We start from the raw sequence: 22,566 nt of genomic DNA on the forward strand, positions 1-22,566 counted from the left end.
TTCGTTGAAACTAAGGAAAAAGAAATAAAATCCAATATATTCAAACATATTTATCTTGATTTTTTTATAAGATTTAAGATTCAAATCAAACATGTCCCAATGAGAAAAATATTGCTTTTTTTTTTTTTTTTTCTAGTTTTGTGATTATAAATGATAATTAACTAAATCTACTTTTTTTTAATATAGTCATATACTTAGTCAACGCCATTGCGTAGTCAAAAGATTTTTTTTTAAGAAAAATAATAATTTAATCGTTAATCCTAAAATTTTCTTATTAAGTGATAAAAGTTGTCAATCAAGTCCTAAACTTCTAATTAATTGAACTTCCCTACAACAACCCAAGGCCAAATTAACAAACTTTAACTTACAAGTACCTAATCATGCCATAATTTATAGTCATGCACATAATAAATTTAAATTCAAAAACAAGCTTTGATCATTCAAACTTGAAAAATTCAAATAAAAACTTTCAGTACCAAAACATTTAGCTCAATGTCCTTTTCAATTCCATTATTATCTTCATAACAATTCCAGAAACGTACCATTCATACCAGAAACGTGCCGTTTTGGGCAAATGAAAGCAAGTCTCTAACTTAATGTGTAAACTAATTAATTTGTGATCCAACAACATTAAAGTTGGTTCATTAATTCTCATTATTAATTTTTTCTAAATCATTGATTAAATGAGTAAGTAAATTAATTATCCGTGATTTGATTCAAAATATACAATTATTCTTAATATATGACTTGTTAAATTTAGATCTACCTACTCCCAAAGAGTATTCCAATGGAAATTGTATTGGCACTAACCCTTTCATTCATTGGATGCAATGGTTTGTAGTTCAAACAAACCAAAGAAATAATAAGAAAACGAATAATTCTTGAATCAAAAGGGAAGAATCCTCACCAAAATTGATTAGTAATAATTTAATAAGTTGTCTTGGGATTATGTGGATTATTATTATAATTGGTTGAGTTTTTTAACTCTACAAATAAAATTAAAAAATAATTTATTTACATTAATTTTCATAAATATATTTTAAAAAGACATTTGTTTACGTTTTAATATCGTTTGTGAGTATATATCATATATATAGATATAGTGATTTGTATAATTTGTTAAATAAAATATTAAAATTCGTATATCTATATTATATTTTATATAAAAATTATGTATTATAATTTACATTAACATAAAAATAAAAAATATATTTTTTATTTTTTTAAAATTTATATATAATAATTATTAAAATTTTACATCGTGTTATTTTTACGTATTATGTGCATATCATATTATTTTATTATATTTTAAATTATTAAATTTACATATATTTATAAAATAATTTTGAATTATTTTCATCGAATCTCCTTACCTACCTATAAATAAACATTTTTTTCAAAATATTAATTTTTAATACAAACTATACCTAAAATTTTTTGGCATACAACTAGAAAAGGGCATAAAAGGAAATTTAATAAAAATTAAAAAAATAGGACTTATAACGGTAATTTTATCCAAATCCCCGACCTAATCCAAAACTCGTTTTTTCCCTTCAGCTTTTCTTTTTTTTTGGCCAATTCCCTTTAGCTTTTTCAGGTCCCTTCTGCTCTAACGACTGCATTTCAATTCCGCCAGCTCTTTCTATTTTTTATTCCCAAAAAATCCTTTTAATAATTATTTTAATTTTATTCTTAAATTAATTCCATAACAAATTTTATTTGAACCCTCTTCGTCAGATCCAAACCGTTTCCTTTTTTCTTTTTCTTTTTTTTTTTCCTTTTTTTCTGTTTTAAAATTTCTGATTAAGCCCAAACCAAAACAGAAAAAACAAGAACAACAACAACAAGAAGCTCATTTTTTTCTCGGAAAACAACTTTGAAACATTTTTTTTTTTTTGGTTTTGAAAGGTTTGTTTCTCAACAACCTTAATCTCTTGTAAGATTTTTTTTTTAAATTTTCGTTTTTAAAAGCTGCTGCTTTTCTTTCTCGTTCGTCTTTTTTTTTTTTTTTTTTGTTAGCAAATGCTAGTTCCCTCACAGTTTCGATTTCCGTTTCTTTTAACAAAATCCGAAACGTTTCAATCGTCTTCTTTTTTTTTTTTTTCTCCTCAAAATTTCTGCTGTTTCGATCTTCTTTTAACTTTTTTAATGCGAGTTTAGCAAAGAAATTAATTTGAATTTCTAAAAGAAAGCACTTTTTTTTGGGGTTCGTTTTAGGGTTTCTTTTTGTTCCTTTCAAAAATGATGTTATCGGCGTCGCCGACCACTTTAGCGAAAAGTTCGCTGGAAGAAATGTTAGAGTCTCTCCGGCGACGAGACGAGGCCGAGAAACCCAAAGACTTACCCCCGACTTTACCTTCCCGGCCCACGTCCAAGGCCCGACTTCCCTCGGTTCGCCGGTCCCTTCCAACGAACTTCAAAGTCGATGAAAATGGAGGCAAATGCGGTGAAAACGGTGGAATTTTAAGTGAAGTGAAAGGGAAAGAGGAGGGGAAAAGAAAGGAAAAGGAGTTAGGAGTGAAGAGGAATAGTTTTGGGAGCAAGAAAATGAGGAAAGATGAGAATGTGGATTCACCCTATAATTTGGAGGCAGTGAAGGGGAAAAAAGGGGAGGAAAGGCAGGGAGAAATTAGGGTTTCGGAGTCGAAAATTGAGGTGAAGGAAGGAGGGAAAGGGAAAGTGGAGTGGGAAGAGAATGATAATATTGGGTATTTTATTAAGAAAGTAAGTGTTAAGTGGAAATTACGTGTTCTTTGTTATTTATTTATTTTTATTTTGCTGTGTTTAAGTGTGCTTAGGAGCTTGGTATCCATGTTTTAATACCATGTAGGAAGTACTTAGTAAGAGAAATTTGAAGAATGTTATAGTTATTATTTGACTTGGATTGAGTTTAATATTTTTGTTACTTTTGCTAGTGTCTTACTGTGTTAAAAATTGAAGCTTTTGTGTAGTATGCTTAGGAACAGGTTTTATTTGCTCTAAATTAATCTTAGTGTTGATATATATATATATATATGTATATATCCGTGAAAGGTTTTGTTTTCTTTGCCTTTTAGGTTGATAATAGGTAGTGAATTAGTTGGCATAGGGGAAAAATATGGGATTTTTATGACAAGAGAATATGAAGAATGGTTTAGTTTGTTTTGCTTTGATTTTTTTTTTAAATTTAATTGTTTTATTACTATTAGTAATGTGTGTGTCAAATGGATTTTTTTTTTAAACTAGGAATACTTTTGATGAAATGTTTTTAGGGTGTTATGCTAGAAAGTGAGGACGATAACTAAATGGAAGCTAAGTTTGTCGTAGTAACTTTATGGGTTCATGACCAATGAATTTGGAAATGTTAAAACTAGAGTTGGCAGTGTTGTTGAATTGTTATACTATGCTAGGGTTTATAACTCATGAAGTATGTTGTTATCTGGATTGAGAGATGAAATTGAAATTTAGTTGCTAGTGTTTCTCATGATGTCTAGATGTTGCCTAACATACTAGGAGGTTGGTTTTAGTTTTATGGATATGAGAATATTTTCCAGATATTTAATGATATGAATTGTAGTTGAAAGGTTATATTGAGTGTATATGGTCGAAACAAAATTTAGACTACCACTGAAGTTCTTCTCTTCTGAAACATAAAAAAAAGGAGCAATGGCTCAGACATTTGTTTTATCTTCTGTGATAATGATTACTAGTTTAGGTAAATATATTTGATTTATAAAAAAACCTATTTATTGTGAGAGGATTTGGTTTCAGAAACTTCTTGTTTGGTGTCGGCAATCCAATGGGGTATGGGGATTTGGAACTATACAATCTACATCAGGAGAGGAATCATTTGTCTCCCTTGCCAATGGAAATGTAAGTACATATGTGTCATGATTTTTGAAAATTTTAATTAGTCTCCAGTATTCCTTTTGGCAGGTTGGTGTATGATTTATATTAATCTTTGTTATAGGTTGTAAAAGTCTCTACGAGGGAGCTCTTACCTGCAAACCCAGAAATTTTGGAGGGTGTGAATGATCTCATGCAGCTTAGTTATTTGAATGAGCCATCAGTTCTTCACAATCTTAAATACAGATATTCTTGTGATATGATATATGTAAGCAGGATATAAACCTTGCACATGTACTTATCAATGAGGATTATCTCTACTGGCATGCTTCATTTATACATTTTTTTCTTTATGTAGAGTAAAGCAGGTCCAGTTTTGATTGCAGTCAACCCGTTCAAAGATGTCCAAATTTATGGGAAGGATTTTGTCACGACTTATAGACAGAAAGCTACAGACAGCCCTCATGTTTTTGCTATAGCAGACACTGCTTATAATGAGATGATGAATGGTGAATGAAATCATTCTTTCTTTTTTCTTCTGGAGTTAGCATAAACAATTGATAATTTGCTTGTGGTGTTGTAATAACTTGTTTCTGATGTTCTATTTATTGTCTGTAATTAAAATTTTGCAGATGGAGTAAATCAGTCCATAATCATAAGGTTAGTTGGATATTTTAATATTTTTAGTTATATATAATAATATAATTCTTGTGTGGGTCTTTAAGCACATTTTTCTTTTTTTTTTTTCGTTTTATGAACTGTGGAATTACATAATCTAAATTTATCTTGCAGTGGGGAAAGTGGAGCTGGGAAAACTGAGACTGCAAAATTTGCAATGCAGTACCTAGCTGCCCTTGGAGGTGGCAATGGTGGGAAAGAGTGTGAAATCCTTCAGACAAATTATATACTTGAAGCATTTGGGAATGCAAAGACATCTAAGAATGACAATTCTAGCAGATTTGTGAGTTCTTCTTTTCCCCTTCATTCATTTTTCAGTTGTTCTCTACTGAAGTTAAATCTATATAAGATTATATCTCATGGCTGAAAGAATCCTCGCTGATTTCATACCTGAGAGGATGAGTTTCTGCTTTGGTTTATGCATTTCACATCTGCTATAGCTCAGAAAGTATGTCTTATTTATTAGTCTGTTATTCTGAACTGGTGCAGGGGAAACTTATTGAAATTCATTTTACTGCAGTGGGGAAAATTTGTGGTGCCAAGATTCAAACATGTAAGCTTGTTGAAATTAAACAAATTGCTATAATTACTTGATACATAGTAGTAATAAATAATTTAGATTAATCCTGGTGACTGACTTGATTTTTGTGCTAATGTTGATTCACCAACGATAATTCTGGATAGTTCTTCTGGAAAAGGTGACTTCCTGGCCCAGTTAAACTTTATATAGGATTTTTTCTCTGTTTTCATGTATAATATCTGATGTGGATGTTTTTGATGTTACCTTTGAGCAGTCAAGAGTAGTTCAGCTGGCCACTGGTGAAAGGTCTTACCATATCTTTTATCAACTTTGTGCTGGTGCTCCGCCAACTCTAAGAGGTACTATTTCATTTTACAGCGTTTCACAATCCATGCAAGTTCAGAAAAGTTTTGGTGTCTCTATAACATTGGATGTGCCCTATATTATCTAAATGGAACTATACTCACACCTGTTATCTCTTGAAGCTGTGGAACTTACTTTTAAGAAGTCATTGTATCATATCATTTAAATCTCCAGGTTGCTCAAGTTATTATTATTGCCACATTGTCTTTTATTCACTAGATTGAATCAATTAAATGTTCTGACTGCTATATCTATTTTAAAAAGCCAGAACCCATCAACATTTCCTTTTAACTAGGCGTAAATACATGATACTGTTTTCAATTCTGCTACTTATTCACTTGAATCTGTGAAATATATTTATGATCCTTGGTTTCATGTCTTTGCAGAGAGACTGAATCTTAAAATGGCTAATGAGTACAACTATCTTGCCCAGAGTGACTGCTTGGTGATTAATGGTGTTGATGATGCTCAGAAATTCCATAAGCTTATGGTAATGCAAAAGACTGAATTTTAATGTTACCATTAATAGTGCATGCATTCCTTTTCCATTTAATTTCTGTCATATTGGCTTTTAAGCAATATTTTCCCCATTTCTGCAGGAGGCCTTAGACATTGTTCAAATTTGCAAAGAAGAGCAAGAGCAAGCATTTGCAATGCTTGCTGCAGTACTATGGCTGGGAAATATATCATTTCAAGTAATTGACAATGAAAATCATGTGGAGGCATCAGCTGATGAAGGTAATAATATGGTTTGAGCTTTGCATAATGACACTTCAGCAAATATTTTACATTTGATATTGTATCTAGGATTTTTCTTTCTGTTTCTTTTTTCTTAGCCCAGAGAGAGAGAAACGGGATTCATTATATACTGTAGCATTTTTCAGGGAACTAAATTTGCATAAGCCTTAAATAGTTTTATGATGGTGACATCTCATTGGCAAGGTGGTGGAACATAAAATGAAGAAAATAATTCCCAGTAGTGAATGAACATGCCAATTTGTACTATTACTTGTAGTAACACTAAGACGATCCTACTTTAGAAGCAGAACTTGTTTACTAGCTTTTGACATTATAGTTCTAGCGACAAGATATTGTCATGCAGATGCATTGTCTCCTATTTTTGTTAATAACACTCCTTTGTATTTTGTCAACTGTTTTAGCATAGTGACTACCAAATAATATATCTGTCGATATCATTCCTGGGAGCTGATGGAAGTCTTTTCTGAACTCATCATACACGATAAAACACATTTTTATAAAATACATGTGCTGTAAAGACATCATATGTGATGCTCATCATCATCATCATCATAATCATTAGTTTTGTGCCTGCTAATATTACTTGGTTGTTGAACCTGTTTAAGTTAAATCTTTAGTTATCCTTTTGTTTTACATATAAGTGCTTGTTTGTTAATATGTTGTGTTTATGCTTGTAGAAGATGGAAAAATGATTACATTTTAAGATGCCTATTTATATGAGATCATTTTTTATTCCTTATTGCAGCTTTAACCATTGCTGCCAGGCTGATGGGTTGTGCACCACATGAACTGATGCAAGCATTATCTACCCATAGAATCCGAGTTGGCAAGGATAGTATTGCTAAAAAATTGACATTGCAACAGGTGTGTCCTGAATTTGTTAACAAAGTTATTCTTCTTCAATCCTCTCACAAGTCGCATTTGATTTCCTGTGATGCACACATTCACAACATGATAATGCTTTGGTTAACTTGTAATTTAGGCAATTGACACAAGAGATGCATTGGCAAAATTCATCTATGCAAGCTTGTTTGACTGGCTTGTGGAACAAATCAACAAGTCACTTGAAGTGGGCAAACAGCACACTGGCAGGTCCATAAGCATTCTTGATATTTATGGCTTCGAGTCATTTAAGGTAAGTAGGTTTTAATTAGCTGTTTAGGGATTATAATTGTGAAGTTCAGTTTGTGCAACTAATGATTTTTTCTCTTCTCATTTTCAGAAGAATAGCTTTGAACAGTTTTGTATAAATTATGCAAATGAGAGGTTGCAACAACACTTCAACCGGCACCTATTTAAGCTTGAGCAAGAGGTAAGCAACTTGAATCTTTTTGAAGAAATCTCTAGAATAAAACTACTTTATTCTTCTATATTTTTCTTATTACAAGGCTAGAATTGCATGAAAATATATAGGCCAAAGACTGAATATTCTCAGTCTTAAAAACCAAGATTTTCATGTATTAAATCAGCTAATTAAAGGAGTAATTTACTCTCTACACATAATAGGAAAATATCTAATTGATTTGTTGTAATTACCCAAATCACTCCTTCTAAAAATAAGAGACTTAACAAAAATAGACAAAGTTAACTAATCAAGTAATAATGAAGATTAGATCTCCACACTTTAAATTGTTAAGAGTATTTGACTTCTTTACAGTTTTGTAGAAGAACAATGCCTCTATACTCTGAAGCTGGGATTCCAGTACTCTGCCCTCATTTTACTGGGCATACAAATTAATTTTCAGAAGCCAAAAGTTGTATATAATCTGGTTTTCAGCTGTCTATTCTTATTTCTGGATTTGGTTTCCCTTCTGTCTCAGTAATTGGTATTTTGACCAACTTCCTGGTATTAAGTGTCACTTCTTTTTCTTATATCAGGAATATGAGTTGGATGGGATTGATTGGACTAAAGTTGACTTTGAAGACAACCAAGAGTGCTTGGACTTATTTGAGAAGGTAATTTGAAGGTTCAATAGTTTCTTTGTCATCCATGTTTGTTTGGAGTTCCTTCGATTGTGTTAAGGGATTGCTGGAATCTGTTCTGTATATTATGTAGCATGTGGTTCTTATGTATTTTATGGTTTTGTCCTATTTAGAAATTGAGCTTGGTCTCACAAAAGTATGTTGTCTTAGCTTGGGTGCTGAAGTTTTTGTTTCCTTGTTGTATCTCATTCCATTTGAAAGCAAAATGTTCCTGGGCAATCTGTCACTCTTCTTTTTTTGGTGGTCATTTTGCAGAAACCGTTAGGGCTACTTTCCTTACTGGATGAGGAATCAAATTTCCCCAATGCAACTGATTTGACCCTTGCTAATAAGTTGAAGCAGCACCTGAATGCTAATTCTTGCTTCAAAGGAGATAGAGGCAGGGCCTTTGGTGTTCGACATTTTGCAGGAGAGGTCAGGTTTACTGGTCTTTTAAGGATAGTTAGAAATTCCTTTTAAGGTTTTCCTTTCATTCAGTTCTGAAGGCAAATAATCATGAAAGTGGGAAATATCCTATATTAAAGGTGGATCATTACATTTTTTACTTGCTGTTTTCCATTCTTTTTTTTAACAAAAATATTTGTGAGATACTTGAAAGTGGTTAAAATATTGGTTAGATATTTGAAAGGGCCTAAGTTTGAGAGCACATCAGTCACTTGCCAACCATTTCTTAGAGCTTTAATAGAATTTTGTATTTCTCCCGGATCTGTTGATAAATTGATGTAAAATTTTCTTGTCGTACTCAAACTACAGAATAAGACTTTATAGAACCCTAGTAATGTTGTTAATTGCATTTTGATTTAGAAATGATGAAATTTTGTTCTAAACTACAAACTTCTTGGTATTAAACATTGTTTGGTTATCCTATTCTGAGTTAGGTTGACTTTTTATTGCAGCTTTTGATGCTTGTATATCTACTTTAATCATGTAGCTTTAGAACATTTATTTTGAACAAAGTAAGGGAGCTTTGTTTTATTGTCAAAATTAATTAACTTGATAGGGTTAGAAATTTTTTTGTCAAAATGCCATTTGAATTTGTTTGGCAAGTTGATTCAAATGGCATTGCATGCTACTGAAATGGTAATGCACAACACATACATGAAATTATTGATTTTCGGAGTTCTGCCAGGTACTCTATGATACAAATGGCTTTTTGGAAAAGAACCGAGATCCACTGAACTTTGAGTTAGTCCAACTTCTATCATGCTGTAATGGTCAATTGCCACAATTGTTTGCCTCCAAAATGCATAACCAATATCTGAAACCAGCAACTTCATTGGATGCTCCAAAGCAAAGTGTTGGTACAAAGTTAAAGGTAAATTTGCTTTCTTAGTACTTGTAATCCTAATATATCTGTGGTTGTAATGTAATTCAAACTGATCAACAAAACTGCAAAGCTTTTTGTGGTATGCATTCTTTATTGGAGAAGCTTTCTTACATTTCTCTTCAGTATAAAGCATACCAAGATTTGCCAGTCCTGTGAATGAAGTTATAATGATTTCTTGAGTTCTTTGGTTCTTGCATGTTTTGTTGATGGGTAATTGATATGTGAATTTGCTTTCCTTTACATTCCTTTGGTAATGGGGGGTATCTAATACAGTATTAGGAATATTGGTGTTTGCTGCACACTGACATGTGCCTGTTATTACAAGCACGCTTTGTATAAGTCGATATTTTTCTTCCATACTTGCAGGGCCAACTCTTCAAGCTAATGCACCAGTTGGAGAATACAACACCTCACTTTATTCGCTGCATAAAACCGAATTGCAAGCAGCTCCCTGACATGTATGAAGAGGATCTTGTCTTGCAACAGCTTAGATGTTGTGGAGTTTTGGAGGTTGTTAGAATCTCAAGATCTGGATATCCTACTCGAATGACACATCAGGAGTTTGCAGAAAGGTAGAGGCTAAAACCTCCTATAGTTATGGCTTGTTTTAATTTCTTTTTATTATTCACTTTAACTAGTTCACCATAGTTCTTCTCATATATTTGTGCATTTCGTAGGTATGGATTCCTACTGTTGGAGACCAATGTATCACAGGATCCATTAAGTATTTCAGTTGCAGTTCTTAAACAATTTAATGTCCTTCTTGAAATGTATCAAATTGGCTATACCAGACTGTATCTTCGAACTGGGCCGGTAAGTTTTATACTCGTCTCGTTTTTAATGTTGCTGTCAATTTTTATGCTGTAATTTTCAACCTTGATACCTCTTTCCGCAAACACTTCCAGGACCTATATGACACTATAGATAATTGCAAGAGCCAATGCTTGGTCTATGCATATCAAGAGTTTGTACTAAGACTTCATATGAGGCCAGCAATATGTTCTAGCATAACTCACTAGCTTTTCTACTCCACTTGAGCTAGGTGATATGATTTTCTCTTACTTTATGGTTGAAAATCATGTTAGCCTAATTAGTCGAGGTAAAAATCTCCAGGAATCTTTATCAAGTGGATCCTACATAACCTAGTTGATATATGACTGTAAACGAATCACTGTGTTGCAAATAAAAGCCTGAAATATCACTTGATGCTTAGAGTTGGACCTTCAAGTTAACATGCTGAGTTATGGAAAATGGACATGCAACCTTATTTCATTCTGTTTATGGTTATCTTATGTAATAGTTTCTTTGATGCCATTATGTCTGGCTGGCTTGCAGATTGGTGCATTGGAGGATAGGAGAAAACAGGTGTTGCAAGGAGTAATTGAGGTTCAGAAATACTTCCGTGGCCATCGAGCTCGTCGTCTTTTCCATGAGCTTAACAAAGGAGCAAAAAATATACAATCATGTAATGAACATCTTCCAAGCAAAACTCATTTCCAATCAACTTAATTGTTTTCCCCCTACTGAGAGATTCATAGCTTGTTTTATATATATATTTTTTGTCTTATCTGGTCTGAAGTTGACATTGTTTCATACATTTAGGCTATCTTTCTGCGGGACATTTTAGATTTTGGTCTTATCATCTTCAAAGCACCTTTTTACACTTTAGAGGCTTGAAGTGTAGATTTATTTGTGTTTGCACCATAAGTCAATTCCTTTTCTAGATCATGGCACCTATATTGTAGCAATTTACATTTTTTTATTATTTTGTTATCGACTGACAGATGTCTCCTTTGTGATGCAGTTGTCTGTGGTGAAAATATTCGAAGGAAGTATGCTATTGAAGCAAATAGTTGCTCAGCATTTACTTCCCAATTGCTTGATGAGCAGTTGACTTCAGTCATATATTTACAATCTGGTAAATTCTGTGTACTAGATAAATTAATGGCTTTCCATTGTCTACAGTTTTCTTGCTTATCATTATCATTGTTTTTCTCTGCTGCAGTAATCCGTGGGTGGTTGGCCCGGAGACATTTGAAACAGTTGCATAATTTGAAACAGTTGAACCGTGAAAGTGGAAAATCTAGACGAAAGATGGGTAGAAAGATTTCTGAAGCAAAGGTATTCTCTACTCTTAACATGGTAACATTAAGAGTCTTGTTTTTTAAGACATTTTCTTGCTTACCATGCTTATTTTCTCTTAGTTGCATGCCTCCAACCATGTTTTACTTTCTTAAATTGCCTGTAATCTGTTGAGCAACTCTGAAGGACTTAAAAATATCACACTTTTTTTGGCTGACCAGGACATACCAAATGAGCAACAGATTCAAGTTCTGCCTTCAGTAATGGCAGAGCTTCAAAGAAGGGTTCTCAAGGCAGAAGCAACTTTGGGGCAGAAAGAACAGGAAAATGCCACATTACGGGAGCAATTACAACAGTATGAGTCAAGGTGGTTGGAGTACGAGTCAAAAATGAAATCAATGGAGGAGATGTGGCAACTGCAAATGGCATCACTGCAAGTGAGTTTGTATACTTGTATATAAATGTTACCAATAATAACATGTTTTCATTAAAGTGATTGTTGTAAAACCGAAACACAGAAGGTCTTGATAATTGTCGAAGTAACTGCAAAAATAATGCAATCCTGATGATCGCAGCTAATCATTTAAACTTGACTATTAAATTAAATAATTGGCGGATTGTAAATTTGATGTGGGAGCTGGCAGAACAAGTATATAAGAATGAATAAACCTAAAAGCTTATTGAAGAAAATATATCTAGACATGGCTGTCACAGAAAATATACTTAAAAGCTTTCATTTATATTTTTACTCACATTGCCAAAATATTTGCTCTTTGATGCTAAACATGGCTGTCATGACTTACGAAGTCTAACTACATTATCAAGCTCTGAAATGGCCTTGATGATTTGCTCATTCCGGATATTTTGTTTTCTTTCTGTTTTTTCCCAGTAACATAAATGCTGTTGTGGGACTTTCATGTTTAATATACATTTTTGATGAAAATTACATGTACTCGTAGAAATTACAATTAGATGCAACAGAAAAGATCAATAAATGCTTGTATAATAATTTGATAATTTAGATGTTTATTGATTTCAATTGCATTTTTTTTTTTTTTTTGCAGAAGAGTCTTGCTGCAGCCAGAAAAAGTCTTGCTGCTGACAGTACCGCTAGTCAGCTAGGAAGAGTTGATATGACGTCATCTTACTGTTATGATTCTGAAGATAATGTGTCCCCGAGATCTCGAACTCCTGGTGGGAATACACCTGTCTTATTTTCGAGTGCTATGCCTGATGTTGGGGGGAGAGAAAATGGTTTGAGCAATCTGGTAAAGGAATTGGAGCAGCAGAAACAAACTTTTGATGATGATGAAAAATCCTTGATTAACAACAGAAATGCCCGGCCTGCTTCTAATATGAATCATGTTGATGAACTTCGGAGATTAAAACTCAGGTTCGAGACATGGAAGAAAGATTACAAGATGAGATTAAAGGAAGCTAAGGCAAGGCTACATAAGCGTGGGCATCCAGAATCAGACAAAGCTAGAAGAAAATGGTGGGGGAAGCTAGGTTCAAAAGCGCTACAGAATTCCGGTTTGAAATGATCATCTTGGGTTGGTCTAAACAATTCGCAGATTGTTGCCAAAATGCCCGCCTGCTTCCCTTCTCAGGGGCAGTTACTTAACATTTCCGGCAACAAATATAAATGTTTCTATATTCCATGGGCAGCAAGGGTGATATCGTATTTGTATATCTACCGATTTTTGTTCCTTGGTGAGAGGAATTATTATGTGCATATACAAATAGTTGTCGAGAGTTGGAACCGATTTCTTCGTTGAATTGGTTTAGTCTGTGTATATTCTGTTGTCAGTGATGTAAGATCCAACTTTGTAGTTCCTTGTATACGGCTGAAATGAGAAATGTTCATATGCCTTACTCCAGATTATTTGGTTATGGAAATTTGGTCAAAACCATTACTCAGCTTTCCATTAAATCCCAGCAATTCATCTGCTTCAACATGCCCTGCACTGATCTCAATCACGAATTACATTGAAATTTCAATGATGCAGAGTTTAAATTCTCAAAAGTTTTCCAAAATCTGTAAGTACATAGGTACATTTCTCCATTCTAATCCACATAAGCAAATTATAGAACAAGTTTGATCTTTGGCTATCAATTTATGATCCGGGCACAAGCTTGGTAGCATAGACCCAAGCATTGTTGGCAACAGGGTTGTCAAGGTGGTCCAAGAGTTTCTCCGGGGGACCTTGCCGGTGACAATGGCTTGGACAAAGAAACCAAACATAGAGAACATAGCTAGCCTGCCATTCTTGATTTCTTTCACCTTGAGTTCAGCAAAAGTGACAGGGTCATCAGCAAGGCCAAGAGGTTCAAAGTATTGGCCACCATGGTAAAGGTCATTGCCTTCTCCAAAACCAGGATGACCGTTGATGCGGAATCCTTCAACGAGCCCCGTGAGGACGACCTGGAATCCGAGGACAGCGAGAATGCTTTGTGCATGAACAAGGTTGGGGTTGCCTAGGTAGTCCAAGCCACCTTCTGAGAAAATTTGAGCTCCGGCCTTGAACTATACTGGTCCCTTGAAGTCCACTCTAACCCATTTCTCCAGGACTTCTGGGGTGATGCAGCCTAGTGCTCCCAACATTGCCCATCTTCCATGGATCACCTAAACGTTGTTTGATAACAAATAATCAATAAAAGGCTAAAAAGATTTCCTTTTTGTTTATAAAAACCATGGCGTTAAAACATAGTTTCAATTGCTAACAAACCTGTAATTCCAAAAGAAGAATGAAATAGTGGTGACATGAAGAAGCTAATCATGAGAGTGAGAGCTTACCTCAAGAGCCCTATTCCTGGCAAAGGCCTCAGGGTCAGCTGACAAACCAGCAGTGTCCCATCCATAGTCACCAGGGAACTCTCCAGTCAAATATGATGGATTCTGAGCTGAAAGGGTCCCAAACACTTCACTCTGTCTGGTCCATACCACAATTCATTTCGCTACACATTACACCCCACCCCCCCCCCCCCCCCCCACAAAAAAAAAAAAAAAACCAAACAATTTAAAACTACTCAATCCAAGAAGGAAATGCCAAGGAAAAAAAATAAAACTAAAACATACCACTGTGAATTTGCCAGTGCCCGTAGAGACAACATCTCTAAGGGAGTTACCATTTGGGGTTCTGTTTTGGCCAAGAAATGGGGTTGGCCAAAGGACAGTTCCAGAGCTAAGCATTGAAGCCATTGTCTCTCAGAGTCAGAGGGCTGCCTTTTTTGGTTTTGTTTCAGTTAATTTCCGCTGGAAAATGAATGTACGTATGGAAAGGGAAGTGAAAGTGTTATATGGGGAGAAGAGAAGGAGAATGAAAGAATAAAAAGAATGTGGTTAAGGAAAGAATAGGTGAGGAATTGTAGTGGGGATTTGGAGGTTTAAGAATCAGCCAATCAAAGGGCTGCAAAGGATTTGAAATATCTCCAACTCATATCCTTCTGTCCACATATATTATCTTGTTCTGAAGGAGACACAGTTTGGACTGTGGACATGCGAGATTTTATGGGACAAAAAAAAAGAGAAAAGAAAATGCGGTGAGCGTGGATCGAACACGCGACCTTCAGATCTTCAGTCTGACGCTCTCCCAACTGAGCTATCCCCGCAATTGGCAAATTCTATTATATATTATTTATTAATATAAAAAGGTAATCAGCAAGTCTATACCCTACCTCGGATTTGCAGAAGATATAATCTAACCCAAAACCTTCCATTTGAAGAAAAATGAGTAGTGCTCTTTTTTTTTTTAATTAAATACATATCTTATGATTTAAGATGAATTGAAAGCGCTCCTTAAATTTTTGTCGATGCTTAGATGTTGTTAGTTCTAAATTACGAAATTTGATGTGAGAGTTTCATTTCAAAACCAAAATTATTTAAGCGTTTATTTCTAAAGCACAATATATTAAAATTAAATATCAAATTTTAAATTTAAAGAGATCTTTTAATTAGTGTCATAACACATAATATATTTTTATAATCTATTCTTTATATATTATTATAAATTACATAATTTAGGAATATTTTTAATTTATGAATACCTAAAATATTATACACTTTTTTATATAATAAAACACACATTTCTCTTTTCATAATTATTATGTTCATACTTTTATTAAAAATATAAAATTCTTTATCATATGAATTTGAAAATCAATTTAATTTATTTATATTATCATTTTTAAAAAATAACAACCGATCAAAAAAAAATTTAAATATCTATAATTATTTTTTTTATCTTCAAATTACATCTTTTTTGTACAAAACAAATTAATTTATACTAAGAAAATTTTACATATAAATACAAACAATAATGTGTATTCTTATTACAAACCCATTTTTACTCTTACTTAATTATCCCTTCTCATAAATTAAAAAGAAAGAATGCAGAATTTTTTTTATAGAAAATTTTAAAAAATGAAAAGGAAAAATTAATTACCAGATAAAAGGAAATTCTGACGTGTAGGATTTGTCCTTCGTGTGAGGAAAGTAACCAGCATGTTGCAGTAGCTGACTTCTCTCTGACATTTTCATTTTTTGAAATCTACCAACGGTCGAATTGTTAGACAGCGCTGCCAAGTGCCAACATCATTGGAAATCTTAATTTCTCAAAACCAAATCCAACTGCCAGAATTCTTCAAATTCTCGTCTGATGCATTTCAAACGACACCGTTTCTTGAACTTTACCCAATTCCTTGCTTTGACAGGGCAGAAGAAGAACCTAAATAGCCAAACATACCCGAAAAGTATGGAAGATTTGGAGCCTTTAAATCATCTCTCTAAAAGTTTGTTAATTACTTGATTCCAATTCAAAAAACTCTTTCTTTTTTCTCAAAAAAGCTTTTTTTTTTTTTTTTTACATTAAAGGAGATTCAAGCAGAACAGAAAAAAAATAAAATAAAATGGCTTTCAAGAATCAGAAAAATCATTGGGCATTTCTGGTAATAAATTAATAACCTTTTTTATTTTGATTTTTTTGTTGGGTTTTCTTGGATTTGATTCGTTGATTTGATTTTTTTTTTTGTTTTCTTTGTGATTGGCAATATTTTGAATTTGTTTTCTTCTTGCTATTTTCATTTTCTTTTCTGGGTTTTGTTTAATTTGTTTGGCTATGTTTTTATTTTTGTTTCTACGTTTCGTTGTTTCTTGTGTTCTTCAGTTAATACCTATGATAAATTGACTAAATTTTTTGGTTTCGTAGATAGGAAAATGGATACCTTGATTAAAATGCTGATAAGGGTATATTTGGCTGATGAGAAAATGTAGGGAACATGAAAATAATTTTATTTATTTATTTATTTATTTTTTATATTTTCCATCTCAAAAATATGCAAAAACTTGTGATTTTCCTTCTTAATTTTGTTGGGATTCAAATGATGTTTGGTTTTAAGAATTCTTGTCATGTTTTCTTTCTAATGAATGCTCTTCTGACCTGTTTCTGATTTTCAAGCTTATTTCTTTTTATTCATTAACTGGAAAAATTTTTTTATTGAAATATGTAGGAAGAAATTGAAGCACCAATGTGGGTGGATCTTACTCTAGAAACTAAGCTCAAAAGCCAAGACATGTGAGTTTCTGTTCTATTTTTTTATGATTCTTACAAGTAATTTGATTGATAAATATGCATGTTAACAACTTCTCTATTAAGAATTGATTCATATATTTTTTGTAAATTGCAGTGATGACAAATGGTTCCAAACAAGTCATTTGTAAGCATCTGTTCATTTCTCAATTACTGTTTCAGTAGCTATGGAATTATAGTTAATGACATTAGGATGGTAAAGTAACGGGGGATTAAATTAATGAGATTTTTCAGGTTCCACCAATGCTCTTCTAGCGAGTTAAAATCTGCATTTTCTTGTGCTGGTGAGGATGGGGTGACCTTAGAGTTGGACTTGATAGAAGAATCATCACCAACACTCACACAGTCAGTTTCAAGATCAAGAGGCAAGGACTACGAGAGCCAGAAATGGAAGGGGAACTATCATGATGTTTCATTGAATAAGATACAGCCAATGAAGGTTTTGAATGGGAAGCCTTCAGGGTTGGATTCAGGGTCTGGTGAGGGCACAAAACCTAAAATAAGCTTTATAAGTTTGAAAGGGACTTCCTGCATAAAAACAAGTTTGGTTTCTGAAAAAACTGAGAATGTCGAAGGAAAAAATGTCAAACCTGCTTCTATCTGTGAAGGTCCAGAAAGGAGTTCAAGTCATGTGGCAGATAAATCAGGTGAAACCAATAGTAGAAGCACAGTTACGTCCGAAAGCATTCAACAACAGCAGCAGCAGAAGTTTTTTGAGGTATCAAGTCGAGGCTTTGGTCAAACAAGTGAGCTTTTAACATCGGTGAGGGTTAGTCTTAGGAAAAGTTGTATTACAAGACCAGCATCAAGGGTGGAGATTAATGCTGATAGAAGGGAATCAAGAGACCATAAATCTTCCTCCGGCAAATCTAGCGTGGGATCATCTTCATATTCTGGTTATGATGTTAAGAGGTCAACTACTGCATGGATAAAGAGGAAAGAACAAACCCCAGATAGCAGAAATGTAGCACGGATGACAGAAGCTGCAAAGAATAAAGTGAAACCTTCTAATACGTGCAATACATCAAATGTTAGAGGTAAGGAAGGGAATCATAATCCTATAACAGGAGGATTAGTTACTGTTGTGAAGAAAACTTGGCAGGAAGCCACAAAATCAAAGGTATAAAGAACGTGTACCTTGAGAAACCAGTTTGCTTGTGCTTGTGCTTGTGCATGTGCATGTGCATGTGTATTTGTGCTTCCGGTGCGCTGTAGACATTTGGAGTTTTGAACATATACTTAATGCGGAAGACCATTTTCATGTTAATTGAGGAAGTAATCCTTCATTTTGACTGCATAAGCTTAACATTCTTCCCCATCAATTTTGGCCCGGGGGGGGGGGGGGGGGGGGGGGGTGGTGCAGAACATAGAATTTGCATAACTTAAGCTTTATTTGGATTAGTTTTCTTTTAGCTGATGTAAATCCTTCTCAACTGGTTTATAAATGTCAAGAAGTTTTTTGAAGATGAAAAATAAGCCATTATTCTGAACTTCTATCATGTTGAAGAACCCAAAATTGGTGTAATTTTTTGCAGGCTAATTCTCAGAATCATCGTTCCAAACTTTCACTGCCACATAAAGTTAATGAACAGAAGTCACTTGCTGGTGCTACAAAAGCTAGAGAGAAAGTGGGAGTTGGCAGAATCAACAAAGTGACAGGTGCTGGGAAAGAGAATAATACCAGAGAAATTTTGTTGAGCAAGAAATGCAGTGGAAAAGGCAGTGCTGATGGAGGCATGGTTGTGGGTAGAAAAGGGACAAGTCAGAGTGCATCCCAGAAGGGTGGCAGAACAGGACCGGTTGTTCCCAAGGTACTCATCTTGGTTGTCAATTATGATTTGGTTACATGTATATGAACTTTTGTGTGATTTTGTGCATTGCTATCTCATCTAGTATCTGATTTATGTGTATGAACTGTTTCCAACAGGGAAGAGTTGGTAATCAAAGGGAAGGGAAGAATTTCACCAATTCTACTCAGAAGGTCTACTTTCGATGAGCAAGCAGAGCAGATAAGGCCTGTATATAATGTAATTTCTTACTTCTTGTAACCATTGGATGGGAGCATGCCCACATTTAGGTGGTAAATTTTGGTTCTCATGGCTTATGTCAATGTAAATTTTGACTGGCCATAGTTCTCTTGTATACAGCTCCTAAGAAATCACGGTGCCTTTTGAAATCTCTCTTTCACCCTCGGCTTTTCACTTTTCAAGAAAATTGGTAATTCTTCATCCACTTATTAACGAATCTGAACTGGATATAATGGCGAAGACCAAATGACAACATTTTGCAAGCTTGTCCGAATCCACAGTTTATCAGTTTGATCATGTGCAGAACACACAGCAAAAAGAGCGAAAAGAACATTCACTAACCCCAGGTTGAGACTTATTAAATCTCCTTACAATCTGTTCAGCATCATCGTCATCAGCATCTTGCCTGTTCACGAACACTTTATGAACTGAAGAGTTATCATGATTCACAGTCTGATCACTAACAACTTGAAACTGCACTAGTTGATCGTTAAGGCAATGCAGACGAAGAATCTCGGCTTTTACTAAAGTTGACCTCGAAGGCTTATCTTCATGGAAAAGGTCTCCACCAAGGAGTAAAAAGTCAACCTGATACAGTGATGCAAGATAGAATTCAGTGGATACTAACACTAAAAAACGTGAACTTTCCTAGAAATTACATGCTTTTCCTGGAAAAATCGTAACGAATATATAAAAATAAAATTCCACGGAAAATAGCAATGAAGAAATAAAAAAAAAAAAAAAGAAAAAAAATCACCTGTCTTTTCCTCTGCTATTGAGCATATTTCATCAAAAGCTTGAAATGAATCATGTCGTCGTATTTCATCTTTCTCCATAAAACCTAAATGACAATCCGTCACTACAAGTATTCGAAGCGTGTCGCTAATATCTTCCCCGAAAATTTCTCTCTTTAATTACATTCCATTCAAATAAAAAAAAAAAATCTTTTTTTACCTTCTTGAATCGGTCATTGTAACAGATTAGCTCTAAATTCAAAACCTGCAAAACAGCTATACAATTTGAAGAACAAGTAAAATATTTTTAAAAATTTTCAAAACATAAAAAATAAAATAAAACCTGAAGAACTCTATTCTTGAGAAATTGAAAAAAGAAAAAACGGCGGGAATTTCAAAGAAAATGAGAAATAATGGAACCAGATTTTGGGTACTACGACCCGATCTTACCAATCGGACTGGTTTGATCGGGTCGGGTATTCAATTCAGGTCAAGTCTAGCCCATGTTGATGTTGGGCCTAAATTTTTGCCTATGCCCATCTATAGGTCTAACAAATTCAAAATTTTAATATGGGAATCGAATCTTAATTGATAAAAAAAAAAAAAAATTTCGTTTTATTATCTATAATTGAATGTGTTCTAAATTTTAAAGATTTTTAAAGTGCGTTTAATTTGAAAAAAAAATTAATTTTCTTCCGAGAATCTTACTTTTCGAAATATGTTTTTTTGAAGCATTCCGTTGATAAAATTTTTTCTATTATTATTAGTTGAGGTGTCAACTTCAGTTTCTATTGGTTTTTGGAATTTAATTCATAATAAAGGCAAGTAATTTTGACAATGATTTGTTCGTTGTAGTTTAGTCCATAAAAAAAAAAAAAAAAAGCAAGAATCAATCTTAATATCATTAAATTAACAGACAAAAAATTAAAAATTTATCATGTAGGCTTTCTCCTGCGAATAACCTATCAACAGTATATATTTTCAACTTTAAGTCAATAGTCACATTGTTCATTTTTCCCTTAATCTTTTAATAGGCTTTGAATCTTTCATTGAGTAGCCTTTTTTTTTTTTTTTTATGCCAATTTTCTTTGAACAGCCTCTTATTTATGCATTAGTAATTTTCAATGGCTAAGTAAAAAAAAAATAAAATTGTATCAAGTATTGATTTAGATGATATGTATTTTAATTAAATTTTTTAAAATTATGAATTTGAAAGAATTTAAATATATAATATTTTTTAAAAATAAATAAATAAATAAAATTTAAAGATTAAGGGTAAATTAAAATTTTTTAAAAAATTATAAGAAAAGATTTAACTCCAATTTTGGACTTTCAAAAAATATTTTAATGATTAATATTTAAAACTTCCTCTTACAAATCTTAAATTTAAATTTTAAAATAAAATTTATGAGATGAGAGATTGTTATTTCTTATTGTGTACTAACCCAACAACACATAAAATAATAAAAAAAAAAAAACTCTAAACTTGAATTACATTTAACTCAAATTTAAGCATATATATATAATATTATATACGCTGATTATCCCTTCCTTCAGATGGTATGTTATTGAAGTTGACACTTAAAGGTTGTGGATTTGAGAGAATTTAAACATGTAATATCTTCTTCAATTAAGATAAAAAAAATTTTAAAAATAAATTAAAAACTTAAAAAAAAAAATTTATATATATCCCTGTAGACACATATAACCACAAGTAAGTTTGTCTCAAATTGGATATCATTTCGCTTTGACTTCTCCTATGGTCTCAAATTCATAATAGACATTGCTTTAACTCCATAATTAACATATGTTATAATCATATCATTTACTATGTAGGAATCTAGCTAAATCCTAAATTAATCGACAAAAATTGCTGATAAAAAATTGACTCATGAACCACCGACATTGATTATGGAAAACCCTTTTTTTTTTCCCTACCAAAACTATATTAAATTGTATGAACCTTGGAAAGAAAATTGCAATGGTAATTTGACAATAGATATTAAATTATTTGAGCATCGGATGCTTAGAAAAGTTATTTGTCAAAAAATGGATATAAAAAATGTACATAAAATTGTGAAGTGAAAGATTTTGATTGAAGATTCCGTACGGGATTTGTGTTTTTTTCCTTTGGTGAAAAATTGTACGGATCTAATTGACAATCCATCCTACAAGGATATCGAGGGGAACTGAGACGAATACCATCAAATTCTTGAAAGGGATTTTCCAGGAAAATTCTAAGGAAAAACCAAACGCCAAAGGAAAATCCAATTCAAGCTTTAATTAGGTGGTCCTCGAGATCTTCCTCTACTCATCACCTCATTCCCACATGTTACTTTATTTGGGGTCCCTTTCTCTGAATTGTACCAAGTTTTGGGTGTCCATGGTTAGGTTTTGGCTAGCAAAAAAATTTTCAAAAAAACTTACTTGAGAGGGTTTCATCACCATCTAACCGGTTGCATTCGCATGAACATATATGATAAGTTGGTTGAAAAATCTCTCCTTTTAGTAGAATCTAGACGTAATTGTTACTCAAAGAAATGATATCTCCAAAAAAACAAAGTTTGATTGGACTATCATTTTGTCAAAATAAAAAGAAAGCTACAACTTTAAAGCTAGCTAGGAGTGAGAGCGATATCTATAGAACCATACATTTTGCTATGATCACTATGTAAAGTCC

At 33.1% G+C, this 22,566-nt stretch overlaps 2 protein-coding genes, 1 non-coding gene and 1 pseudogene across 4 annotated transcripts; 2 read left to right on the forward strand and 2 right to left on the reverse strand.

Annotated features, from left to right (window-relative positions):
* Positions 1-1,839: 1,839 nt before the first annotated feature.
* On the forward strand, positions 1,840-13,417 carry ATM2 (myosin 2). Its single transcript, XM_022861292.2, has 24 exons — positions 1,840-2,724; positions 3,751-3,852; positions 3,950-4,093; positions 4,184-4,334; positions 4,458-4,485; positions 4,618-4,786; positions 4,993-5,056; positions 5,188-5,201; positions 5,298-5,382; positions 5,773-5,876; positions 5,986-6,124; positions 6,891-7,009; positions 7,128-7,280; positions 7,368-7,457; positions 8,024-8,101; positions 8,384-8,542; positions 9,258-9,443; positions 9,822-10,027; positions 10,133-10,268; positions 10,791-10,920; positions 11,260-11,373; positions 11,461-11,576; positions 11,759-11,974; positions 12,602-13,417. Exons 1-24 carry the CDS (start codon positions 2,242-2,244, stop codon positions 13,079-13,081), a joined length of 3,666 nt encoding a protein of 1,221 aa, XP_022717027.2. The 5' UTR covers positions 1,840-2,241; the 3' UTR covers positions 13,082-13,417.
* An 88-nt stretch (positions 13,418-13,505) lies between these two features.
* LOC111275783 (chlorophyll a-b binding protein 13, chloroplastic-like) lies at positions 13,506-14,868 on the reverse strand (annotated as a pseudogene). The gene is made up of 3 exons (XR_016333845.1): positions 14,617-14,868; positions 14,335-14,495; positions 13,506-14,163 (listed from the first exon to the last, which is right to left on the reverse strand). The product of XR_016333845.1 is annotated as a chlorophyll a-b binding protein 13, chloroplastic-like (transcript).
* A 208-nt stretch (positions 14,869-15,076) lies between these two features.
* On the reverse strand, positions 15,077-15,149 carry TRNAF-GAA (transfer RNA phenylalanine (anticodon GAA)). The gene has a single exon. It is a non-coding gene; the product is annotated as a tRNA-Phe (tRNA).
* A 914-nt stretch (positions 15,150-16,063) lies between these two features.
* On the forward strand, positions 16,064-20,336 carry LOC111276173 (uncharacterized). Its single transcript, XM_089754517.1, has 6 exons — positions 16,064-16,484; positions 17,046-17,110; positions 17,223-17,252; positions 17,360-18,245; positions 18,661-18,936; positions 19,053-20,336. The coding sequence occupies exons 1-6, from the start codon at positions 16,446-16,448 to the stop codon at positions 19,119-19,121; spliced, it is 1,365 nt and encodes a 454-aa protein (XP_089610643.1). The 5' UTR covers positions 16,064-16,445; the 3' UTR covers positions 19,122-20,336.
* The last annotated feature ends 2,230 nt before the right edge of the window (positions 20,337-22,566 follow it).

Source organism: Durio zibethinus, chromosome 25, assembly GCF_047325235.1.
Source record: "Durio zibethinus cultivar Kanyao isolate XHJ-2024 chromosome 25, ASM4732523v1, whole genome shotgun sequence".
NCBI classification, from domain to species: Eukaryota; Viridiplantae; Streptophyta; class Magnoliopsida; order Malvales; family Malvaceae; genus Durio; species Durio zibethinus.

Excerpts from the sequence above, each read along its gene's own strand:
- LOC111276173 (XM_089754517.1), top strand. The coding sequence starts at position 16,446 with ATGGCTTTCAAGAATCAGAAAAATCATTGGGCATTTCTG. Across the intron at positions 17,253-17,359 it reads TGGTTCCAAACAAGTCATTT|GTTCCACCAATGCTCTTCTA; the intron begins GTAAGCATCTGT and ends GAGATTTTTCAG. Across the intron at positions 18,937-19,052 it reads CAGGACCGGTTGTTCCCAAG|GGAAGAGTTGGTAATCAAAG; the intron begins GTACTCATCTTG and ends TGTTTCCAACAG.
- ATM2 (XM_022861292.2), top strand. The coding sequence starts at position 2,242 with ATGATGTTATCGGCGTCGCCGACCACTTTAGCGAAAAGTTCGCTGGAA. Across the intron at positions 4,094-4,183 it reads ATTCTTGTGATATGATATAT|AGTAAAGCAGGTCCAGTTTT; the intron begins GTAAGCAGGATA and ends TTCTTTATGTAG. Across the intron at positions 9,444-9,821 it reads GTGTTGGTACAAAGTTAAAG|GGCCAACTCTTCAAGCTAAT; the intron begins GTAAATTTGCTT and ends CCATACTTGCAG.